The 11,384-nt window shown below is 46.4% G+C and overlaps 1 protein-coding gene across 3 annotated transcripts; it reads right to left on the bottom strand.

Annotated features, from left to right (window-relative positions):
• Nucleotides 1-469: 469 nt before the first annotated feature.
• On the bottom strand, nt 470-8,777 carry OSR1 (odd-skipped related transcription factor 1). Of its 3 annotated transcripts, XM_051777907.1 has the most exons (4): nt 8,759-8,777; nt 8,250-8,309; nt 2,206-2,898; nt 470-1,696 (listed from the first exon to the last, which is right to left on the bottom strand). In XM_051777907.1, exons 3-4 carry the CDS (start codon nt 2,850-2,852, stop codon nt 1,561-1,563), a joined length of 783 nt encoding a protein of 260 aa, XP_051633867.1. In that variant the 5' UTR covers nt 2,853-2,898; nt 8,250-8,309; nt 8,759-8,777; the 3' UTR covers nt 470-1,560. The 3 variants fall into 3 exon arrangements, with proteins under 3 accessions (XP_051633867.1, XP_051633868.1, XP_051633866.1); XM_051777908.1 differs by lacking the exon at nt 8,759-8,777 and having other exon boundaries at nt 2,206-6,019; nt 8,250-8,752; XM_051777906.1 differs by lacking the exon at nt 8,759-8,777 and having other exon boundaries at nt 8,250-8,752.
• Nucleotides 8,778-11,384: the final 2,607 nt, after the last annotated feature.

The following is an 11,384-nucleotide window of genomic DNA, read 5'->3' as shown; positions in this document are numbered from 1 at the left end:
GAAGATGTGACTGAAAAATGCCCGCTCCTGACAAGCGCCGGGAAGGGGGTGCGAAGGCGGCTCTCCCCTCAGCGCCTCCAGACTCTGAGAGCAGCACCAGTTCACCCATTACTCATCTGATTTGTTTTATAACACTTCTGACACCTAATCTTATCAGCTAATACCCAAGATTTAGTTACCCAAGACGATTTTTTTTTCCTCACTAGGAGCAAAATTATTTGACTCTCTGCAGATCTGTTTACTTTTGTCAGCCTAAAAAAAAAAAAAAAAGGAAAAGAAAAGAAAATTAGGAGGGGTAAAGCTAATGCATAAAGAAAAGATCCAGACTTTCCAAGACTGGCAGAAACAAGTACTGAAACTTAACTAAAAAAAAAAAAAATGAAAAAGAAATAGGTTCTTAATATTGAAGGAGAGGGTTTGCCACAGAAGAGACCAGAAACCAAATGAACACATATGTAGTCCATGAAGATTTGCCTGTAAAATAACAATTTATTTTAATACTTAAAAACCACACACAATCCAGTGATAAATGTCAATTACCAATAATCAGCATAAAGTGCCAAACAGCCATACAACTTTTTTTTTCTTTAATAAACAAAACTTATTGGAATGTCTCTTAATTTGAATACACTGTTCAGAAAGCCAGCATTTAAAAAAATATGCTCTCAAGTTGAGATTTGTTCTCTCACACCAGGACACACGAAGACTTTAAAGTACCACTAAAACCACGTTGTGCATACCGTCAGTCTGATGTACTGCCATCTTTCCTTCTTTCTTCTGTTTTTTTTTTTTAAATAAGTCCACAAGTTACAAACTTCCTCACAGCGCACTAGACCACAAAGTAATTGAAAAGGTCTCCATATCCCATCAACATTGATCTGTCACGAACACCAGGGACCTGTGGGTCTGCATTTTCTACTGCACGATAGGATTCCCCACTTGAGAGAATTAGGTCATTTCCAAACATTAATCTTCCTTCTCCTTTTCTGAAAACAAACCAGCAAAAGAGATTTGCAAGTTGCCCTTCTCCTTGTCCTAATGGTGCTGTGACGAGAAACCACCATTTCAGTTCTTAATTTTCTTCTGGAATTCTCTGTATTTCCTGAAGTGTAAAAATAAGAAGCTTTATACAGTCAAAAAAAAGTATAAAATAAGAGGTTGGATTTTTTTAAGTAATACTTTTGGAAGCTATGATTTTGGGGTTTTTTGGGGGGAGGGGGATTAGGAAGAGGTGTCTTGTGGGGTTTCGTTTGGCTTGAGAGAGATTCCTGTCCAACACATGAGCACCACCTTTTGGCATAAAGTTTATCAAAGCCACATAAGTCAGCTAGCACTCTCTGTATCATTCATGTATATTTTAAATTCAAAATAATCTTTTTACCCACGACTTAGGAAGTTAATTGCTTGGATGGGGGATTGCAGGGGTGCGGATTTTGCCCTTTTTAAAGTACAAACAACAACAAAGCACAAAGTCCAGTGCTTCCATCCTGAAAGTTTTGTTTCTGCTCTGGTTTTGGTGTAAAGTCTGAAGGGGAAGAAAAGTTCATAGAAGTTGGATATTCAACACTTAAGTTTGGCAGGTTTCAGTTCCTTTACTTGCGTGTGCAGTGTCTTGTGGACCGCTAGTGTTCTGGACTGGCAAAATCCTTTCCCACATTCTTGACACTTAAAAGGCTTTTCTTTAGAATGGATATATCTAGAGAGAGAAAAACAATTGAGACATCAGAAATAGCCGGCCACACTCAGCAATGAGTTACCCAAGGAAGAACATGCTGGAGATGTTTTACACCTACTGCTGAGACAGAGAGTGTTGGCGTGCCGCGCTTGGGTAATTGTCTGTCTGTGTGTATGCAAGAGGAGAGGAGGGTGTCAGAGGCTTTTAGGGCACCTTTCTTAGGGATAAAAAGTTTCTCTCTTACTTTGGGATCCTCAGGTTGTGTGTCTTCCTGACACTTCTGGATGAACCCAAAGGCAGAGGACACAAGATGCAAATGGAGCATGAAAACCTCTGTGGAAGCTAAGAAGGAGGTTGTGAGAGTTGGTTTTGTGGAGTGAGTGAGGTATGTCTTCCAAAGTGAGTTACCTAAGCTCCTCCACCAGCAGTGGGCAGAGGAAAACTTAGAGGGAACACTGTAGTATGTAGATGGGTAACTGGGAGAGTACAAACACACAAGGAAAAAAGGAAAGGAGAAATAAAATAGTTACCTGTGATCCCTCAGGTGATCCTGTCTTCGGAAGGCCTTGTGACAAATGTCACATGTGTAGGGTCGTTCATCTGTGTGGGTTCTTTCATGGATCAAAAGGTTGTAGGACTTGGTGAAGTGTCTGCCACAGAATTTACACACAAACTCCTTCTTGGTTTTGGACGGTAACCTTCCCCGCGTGGGTTTCTTCTCTGGAGAGAGTTTAGTCACCTCAAGCAAAGACCCCAGCCCTGCAGGTGAGCCCTGACTGTCTGCCTGTCCCAGTTTAGAGTGGTCCTCTTGTGTGGCAGCCACTGCTAAGTTGGCAAAGTCAAAGCGGGGTTTGGCTTTGAGGGTCACATTGGTAGCCTCTTGCTTGGGCTGGATGACATGTGGAAAGAGTGGGAAGGTTGGCAGCTGGAATCGTGCATCCACCAGGCTCGAGACACTGGGCACTTTGGAGAAGGAGGAGCGGGGCAGGTGCATGGCTGGGTACCCCAGAGTCCACTGGTGCAGGTGCACAGCGTGCAGGGCACTGAAGCCGTAGAGGTTGGAGAGGTGGTCGGAGGGCACAGCGGGCAGCCCATTGAATGCTTGTAGGAAGGAGTAGTTGGTAAGCTGGAGGGAAGGATGGATAGGCACGGGGGCTGGAAGGGTTTTACTTCCCATGGTGACCGCTCAGGAGGAGGATCTTGGGAACAGGGGAGGAAAATATCTGCAAAATAAAGAAGGAAGGGGGAAGAGGGAAAGGTAGATTTATATGAAGATAAATGCAGAGGAAATTTCTGACTTACTCTTCATTAACATCCTTTTCCAAAGTCACAGGAGGGGGCTGCCTGGGACTTACAGAGGCCTGACCAGCTCTTGGCTACAAGCGTATCCCCAAGTTCTCTCTGTCCCAATCTCTCTCTCATGCACAAAAGTTGTACTCCGTCCACAATCATTCACCCCTCAACAGCATCCCTTGCTATGCAGACTCCAATGATCCTCTGCATGGGACCACCAAGAGATGCCATTTTGGCCCACAAAGCCTGGGCTTCACCCATGTGATTTAAAATCTCTTCCTGGGTCACCTCAGCCTTTAGAAAATAGTGGGATACTGCCCACTATGTCTCTCCACAAAAACTGCCTTTAACCCTGACTCTTGAGGTGATGTTGGGAGGGGGTGCAGAGTTTGCTGCCCCTGGGTTGTTTGGCTCCTTGCAGTCTGGCCTCAGCCAAGCCTCTGAGGCAATGGAGGCAATTGGGTGCTTGGAACTGCATATCTTTCTTCATTCAAAAAAAGAAAATAATTTTAGGGAAAAAAACATTATGGGGAAAATACCAGCCAACAACATTCCCTCTTGTGTACTGCATAAAGAAATTGGAAAATGCTGAGTTTGGGTGATGGATCTGAAGTGCCATTTGCTCTCCCCAGGGGAAGTGCTTGGCTTCAAGCCCACATCCTAATCTAGGCAATCGCTTAATTAGAAGCCTTCAAAAGGCAAAAAGGTAAGGGCTCCAGAGACCCTTCCCATGGGACATCCAGCCCAGCAGCTGCAGGGCCACAACCCTTTCACTGGGCTGGGTGCCACCCCTTTGCTCTGTGTTTCAGGGTCCTGCCAAGACCCCAACCTCTCCTCTGGGCCAGATCTCTACCCGTCCCACCCCATAAGGCAGAGGGGAAAATGCTACAAGGCAGCAGCAGCGAGTCATATCTGGCCCTGCCTGAAAATTCAGCCCCTGCTGCTGTCAACTGTTTGGTAGTAGATGCCTCCTGAGGGTTATTGGTGGGGATGTAGCTTCCTCTCTTTGAGGCTGAGAGAGAGCACCCATGGCTTTTGGAGACATCCCTTCTCTGCAGCCCAGGGAGCCTCCTCCTCACTCCACAGCCCTCAGGTTATACTCACTTTGTGCCCTGAGGAACTCTGGAATTTGCCTTCAATGGGGCTGTTTTCTGGCAGAATCCCCATGAAGTCCCCACAGGATGTTCACAAGATCCTCACAGGTTTGCTGCAGGATTTCTGCAGGATCCACACAGGGTCTTCCTAAGATCCCTATAGGCTTCCTGCTGAGTCACCGTAGGTTCCCCGCAAGATCCTGTCGGGGTCCGCACAGTACTCAGACTAGAGTTCATGCCCATATGAAGACTAATACCCCTTTGGAGAAATGGAGCCAACAAAGTACTGCAGAGCAGCAATTGTCCCTCTGGGCTAGAAGTGGGGGGGGTGGGGAGTGGAAAGTGGTGGTGGAAGAGGTCTAAAGAGCAGGGAAACAAATCTGATTTATATGTAGGCTATTGCCTGGACAGAGGAGCTGGGGTTGGGAGGGTGTGAGACGAGAAGCTTACTCTGAACAGCTCTGTACTCTGGGTCCACCTTTCACACTGCTTTACATAAATCAGCAGCAGGAAAAGAGGTTCAAACCTTAGAGGAATTCCATTGCAATGACCCAGAATAAGAGATTTTGTCATTTTTCCTTTTTCAATTGGATGCATTTTGGATAGTGACTGATTGAAAAATGCATACATTATATTCTCAATTCTCCTTTTTCTCTTTCTTTTTCCTTTTTTTTTTTTTAATAAACGATTTAAGTCTGATGAACCAACCAGACTGTTTTGTTTTTCTACAGGAGATATACTTCTACTTAGTTAGTGCTGCCTATGTGCTAAGTGTGTCCACATCACAGCACAAATGCCTCAGTCAATGACCCCAAGAACAAAGTGCACAGAAAACTCTCTTGTCTGGGTACCTGAAAATGTCTGTTTCTGTCCATCACAGCGGCTCCGTGTCTATTTTCCTATCTAGGTAGCTCTAGATCTCAAGCATGAAATAGGCTATTGCGAATGAAGTAAAGTTCTGGGTTTATAATTCTTTCTTTCTTCATATCCTGAGAAATTATTTAATATAGGATGTATAAGCATATAAGCAAAAAATCTGCTATGTCAATGTGGGCAAATTCTTGATCAATAACATTTTAAAAATTCTCTTTCAATCAATTCCCCAAACGAAGAGTGGGGCACAAATCAAGGAGAAATATAATTGGTCATAATAACATCCATTGCACTCACGGAATTTTTTTGTTTGCTACCTTTTTTTTGTTGTTTTTTTTGCTAGAGAAGTTCTGTTAAATCAAGAGGGAAAAAAAAAGATGAAAAATAAAAAGAAAGAGAACAAGGCAAAAAAATAAAAAAGAGAGAAGAAAAGAAAAAGGAAAGGATGAGGTGGGAGCAGAATTTTCACGTTACTACAAGTTTCTTGGCACTTTTCCAGAAATGTAAACTACACTTCTGCGCTGTACAACCGGGATAGTCAAAAATACAGATGAAGAGCAGGGTATTTTATAAAGAAGCCCCCTCACTCCGGGACATCAAAGCAAACGTGTTTCACAGCACAGTAACTCTCTGGTCTCCCGCTTGCCCGCAGAGAGATCGATGTTTCTTTGATTTCGGTGTCACCTCCACCTTTAATTCTGCTTCATGTAAACAGATCGTTATCAGGTGGGTTTTTTTTTTAAAAAAAAAAAAAAAAGAAAAAAAAGCAGAAAAAGACCCCGAGAGCTCTCTATTTGAATTCTCCTGTAGCAAAAAACCGTGCGGGTTTTTCTTTTTTAACACAAAGTAGTTCGGTGAGTAATTAAGAACAAATCACTTGTGTTCTGACTGAAACAAAACCCACTCATGCCAAGATAAATTTACTCTGCAAAATAGGATCATAAACTTGAAAGACTACATCTGTCTCCAGCTTTCTTACCCTTTGTCCTGTTTGAAGATACGGTAATGCTATTGTCCAGTTGCCATTGTTTTAAGACCGTTGTAATCTTAGCCTTCTAGATTAAATTCTACCTACTCTATATGCCTAAAAAAAAAAAAAATAAAAAAAATCAACGCAGCTTTCCATTGGTAGCATAGCAAGGGGCGAAATTAAATGGATTTTTAAGTAATCTTGTGGGTAGTAGGTATTTTTCCTTTTTACATTGAATTATCAATTTCCGATGTGTCCTTTGAAAGGGATATTTGTTACATTAAATACCTGACTCATAAATAATGAGGTTTTCTAATTAGTTCCACATGGAAGAATGGAGGAGGTAAATTACCCTGAAAACTCTGCTTATTTTTACAAACATGACAAAGTAGCGGACATAAAATGATGCATTCTTGCGAGAGCCTCAAACTACAGCAATCAGGTTCATCTGTCAAAAAAGTCCCCCAGTTTTGCCTGCATCTTTTGAAGTCTGGTGCAGCATTTTGCCAATAGGTCGGCTATTTATTTTGTCCCCTTTGAGGGAAGGAAACTTTCCCTTCCTAAAGTTAGAGCGAGGAAATAGAGCTTACAATTTATCTCTGTTTGGGAAACTAATTGGAAAGGGAATAAAACTGCCCTTTCGCTCAGCATTATTCGAGCGTGGTGCTCTTGAGGAATAAAGTGCATTGTTCAGTACCGATTTATTCAAAGTATTAATGAAGTGTGCAAAATCTATTAAAGCAGGTTTATTCGGGGCTAATTGAGCGTGAAAGAGTTAATTGCTAACATTAATGAGGACTGGAAGGATTCAGTCAGCATGTGCCTTGGATATCTCCGCTCAATCCTTATAAAATCATCATTCACATTTTATCACGAAATCGGTGTTGACAAGTCCCCCCAGACCACCATTGCGAGCGCGGGTGAATGCGGTGGATTTTAGTCTCGCAAATAATAATTATAATTAATAACCGGGATCTGACTGCACCAGCGATCGCTACACTGCCCGGGGCAGCCTTTATCCAAAACAATAGCAAAAATCCCCGGGTCCAGCCCCTGGAGGGACAGCGGGTTACGAGGCCACGGGCCGCGGGGGCCAAGCTCCTCCACCTTCTCCCTGCACAAGTTTTTCGGTAGTTTTGGGGGTATTGGATATGTGTCTTTGTAACCCCCCTCGGATGTGGAAAGGTCCCTAGCACAGGATTCACCCTCGCTTTCTCCCTAGAGAAACGTGCAGTGGAGGCACAGAGAAACGTCCTGTGCGCAAGAGCAAATCGTCCTTCCTCTCTCTCTCCCGGAGACAGGGAGGATTTCTCCTCTCTGTACTCCTCTCTTCCCACGGTCACATCACGCACGGCTGCGGGTGGGAGTCAAACCTTTGCGGTGACAGCCCCGGGGACAGGCAGCGTACGGCGGCGCATCCGCGGGCCCGGCCGCCCGCAGCCGGGCTCCGCCGCGGAGCTGCCGCAGCCCTGGGGCCCCGAGCCCGACGCTGGCTCAGGAGTCTGTTTCTCAGCTGACCTCGGACTTACTGAACTGGACCGACTGTGCACCTGTCTGAGACTCGGCCCTCATAGTCCCGCCCGGCTCGCGATTTATCGAACAATTCCCGCGGCGCTACGATAATCTCAAAAATGCTAGACTTTTATAGGTTCCCTCCCAAAAGCCAACTATAACAACCGTACCCTAATCCTCGGCTTTGCACTGACACTTTATAGTCTCGGCCTCGAGAGAAGCTTAGTCTCTCCCTGCGCTGAACTTGTTTCGATCCATTCAGACAAATATAAACATCAGGTTCATTTCTGTTATGGCCTTAGGAGGAAACAGAGAAAGCTTTTGGGATCCTGAAACACTGAAAATGGAGTTGTAAGAAGAGAAAAGGGAAAAAAAAAGAAAAAAGAAGGAACGTATCATAAATAAAAAAGGAAGAGAAAGAAAAGGAAAGAAAAGCCGATAATAGAAAGGAGAAAAGCTGGAAGTTCAAGTCCGTAAAGGACGTGCAGGCTTCTGTTTTGCAGCTCGTATGTCATTTTTAGCTCGGGTTAAAAACACAGCTCCTCCGCGAGGGGGGAGAAACAACTAGGAAAGGGGAGGACAAATCTTTAAATAGCATCAAAATATCCGAGATCCATGTGAATGCTTACCCCAACCCTCCACCCGCCCCGAGGAGAGCGGTCCTCCTCACGTGAACCACAATTTCCACGCTTCTGCACCATCCAGGAGATGGTGGGAGCGGATGGGGGCCAAGAAATAAAGGAGGTAAAGGAAGTGTTTGGATCGGTATCCCCAACCCCCGAGTCCTGGCAAAACAAAAAACCAAACAGAATGAGTTGTTCTTTTTATTTACCTATTCCCGATCTGTGCTCCACCGCTGGCAGCAGTTAAAAGATCCTGGGTTAAATTGGAGCTGGTAAAATAAAATAATGGGGAAAAAAATAGGGGGAAAAAAAAAAAAAGTTGGGCTAGGTCAGTGTCTGCCCTGCCCTGCGGGGCACAGCTCTCCCCACCCACCCCACTGCTCCTCCGACGGGTACGGACAGATCCGAGCGGGGCCAGGTGTCCAGGTGCTCCGGCCGGCGGAGCTGGAGGTGCTCTCCCTGCTCCTGCTCCCGGCGCCGGCTGCGTGCGCTGGAGTGCGAACGCGTCCGGGAGCAGTCGCGCTCAGACTGAACCGATCCCTTCCCTCCTGCCTCCTCCTTATTTCAACCCCCCCCTTCCAGCTCCCCCCTCAACCTCCCACCGCACTCCGGGCATGCGCACGCGGAGAGAAAACTTCTGGCTGGGAAGAACCAACTTTTCAACCCGCTTCTCCCGGAGGCGCAGCAGCCCGGGGCTCGCAGCCCGCAAACCTCTCACCTCGCCCCCCACCCTGCTCCCGCAGCCTCCCCCGGAGCATCTCCCCAGGGCCCGCTAAGCGCGGGTCCCCGTGGCGGAGCGTCTTCCTGGGGTTGCAGGAGTGTTCCCCGTGCAGCTCCGCGGTGGAGGGGACGCTCCCCCGGCCCCGCCGCTCTGCACCGCTCCGTCCTGCACCGCTCCGCACCGCACGGCTCCACAGCCCATCGCTCCCGGCCGGCCTCGCTGCGCCCCCTCCCCGCCGAGCCGAGCCGCGGGATAGGACTCACCGGGACCTGCCCTGGGAGCAGGACGGGGAGAAAGGCTGAGAGAAAGAAAAAAAAAAGTGGGGAGAGGATGAGGGGAGGGATCTGCTCCCGCTGAATGAATTTTGAGGATCGCAAGTTGTTCTGTCTCTCTGAGATCCTCCGAGAGGATTCCGGGAGCCGCTTACCTGTGAGGGGTCCACCCCTGGTTTAGAGTCGCTTCCTCCCCACGCCCCATCATCCCTCCTGGTCCCCACTTTTCACCCCAGCGCCCCTGACCTCGGTGCTTTCCTCCTGTCCCTCCTCCCACGGACGGGGACGGTCTCTCTCCGCACCCTGGAGGGGTTTCACGGCGAGCGAAACCCCGCGGATTCCCCGCAGCTCGAGAGCCGCAGAACCTTGCTTAGGTCCGGGAGCGACTACCCGGGCGGCACAGGCAAAGCAAAATAACCCTCGAAAGAAAAAGGTTAAACGTGCTTTATAATTAATCCTGAGGCCATAATCTCCTCGGTTATTTGTTTTTCTATTCATCCATCCATTCACACTCCTTTAGAGCTGTGAAGGGGGAAAAATTGCTTGGGTGTATTACACTGTCCCGAGGAGCCAGGGTAATATAATACGCGAGCGAAGACAGATCCGTCAGGATAACACGGTACCGTGCTCAGGGACACGCATATGTTTTTTTATTGTTCATGTCACTCCCGTTGTTACACTGATTTTTTACCATCTCCAAAGGAAAAACAAGCAAACAAATAAACCAAAATCGACAAACAGTAACTAGAAAACCCTACGTTCATGAACACGATGGTAGCGTGGTGAAGTAAGCTCTAGCACTGCCATTTCATCCCCAAATCCTCTCTACTTCTGCGGAGAGTTTGGGGTCCAGAACTGCTCACTGTTCTAGGCAGGCGAAGAGATTTTCGTTCCCTCTTTTTGTAAACAAGTGGCATTTTTATGAGGCAGAGGCGAAGCAAAAACGTTTTCTCATCCAGGCTTCTTCAGTTCTCTCGCATTTCATGATCTTATTTTCTTTCCCTCTTTCTTTCTCATTATCCCCCTCCCCCCAAAACAAAACAAAACAACAAACAAAAAACCCAACCAAACCCCAAACCTCGCATTTTCATTCCGATCGAGAATGTGATCATGTGCTCGATGCTGCAAGTTGACATCTTCGAATAAGTTTGCATTTTCAGATACAGTTTTAAGTGCCGTTGTCAGAACACGAATGTCGGATTCTCAGGTGTCCCCAGACCAAGACACAGACCGCAGATATGCTCTTCAAACTGGACATTTCTCTTTTCCTATAGGAAGAATCTTGGTATAGCCAGGGGTGAGTGCATTAATAAAACAAAAATCGCAATTCTCTGCAAAGAAGTAGCAGATTAGTTGAGACGGTAAACACAACAACAGCAATGATACCTGCACGTGCTGCCTTTAAGTAAACAAAATAAAAAACATACACTTCTAGTTACAAACCCATCATTCCGAAATAAATACTTAAACATCGAAATAAAGGGCAGTAAATGATCTCATTGTCTATGGGATAAGGAGACAGAGAAAAAAGTTCCCATGTGAAAATACTTTATAATTAAAGCAGGTTGTTGAGATATTATTCTATTTCAGAGTATTCCTGAAAGCTGTAGCTGAAAGTTGCCTAGATAACCTGTCGTCTGATATTTAAGTATTTGTTAAAAAACAAAAATATTTGGACTTGTCAACCCACTGGCGATAGAATTGAAGTTTCGGGTTAACTGTCTTGTTAAGTACATTTGTTTCAAATATGTGGTGTTTAAGTTACGAAGGGTATGTTGTTCCAAAACCTTTATCCTCGGATGGATTTGTATGATGTCCCTTGTTAATTTGCATTATGTCAACTTGAGACGGTGGGCAACCTAATACCGGGAATGCGATACAAAACAACTATTAGCACTGACACGCAGGGAATAGACTGCGCTTTTCCACAGTGGAGATCTGCTGTCAATTAGGAATGTTACAACTTCAAGAGAGTCGTAAAAAGTGAAGGCATCTGCTCCCAAAGCTAACCACGTTTTTAGGATTTAAACGTGACAGCGAAAACCAATTGGTTTCAAGGGAAAAGTGTGTCGTGGCTGGGGACACCGGAGCCCCCATCCCTATTTCCCACCTGTATCCTCTTCCCAAAACCATCCCCGTCCCTATCCTGTCCTACGTATTTGCAAGTCGAAGGCCACCCTGAGCTATGTCCCCTTTTTTTCGGGGAACAGCATCCCGGACAGCACCAGGCGTCCACCACACGGGGACAGCCTGCCCGGTGCTCGCCCGCAGAGCCGGGGCCGCCGCCGGGCGCTGCCGCCCCGTCCCGGTGCCGTCGGTGCCGGTGCCGGTACAGGGGTGAGTGACTTCGC

This window comes from Manacus candei, unplaced genomic scaffold (genome assembly GCF_025592945.1).
Source record: "Manacus candei isolate 608988 ecotype Guabito, Panama unplaced genomic scaffold, ASM2559294v1 h1tg000011l, whole genome shotgun sequence".
Lineage (NCBI taxonomy): Eukaryota > Metazoa > Chordata > Aves > Passeriformes > Pipridae > Manacus > Manacus candei.
This window is presented reverse-complemented; position numbering and strand designations above follow the sequence as displayed.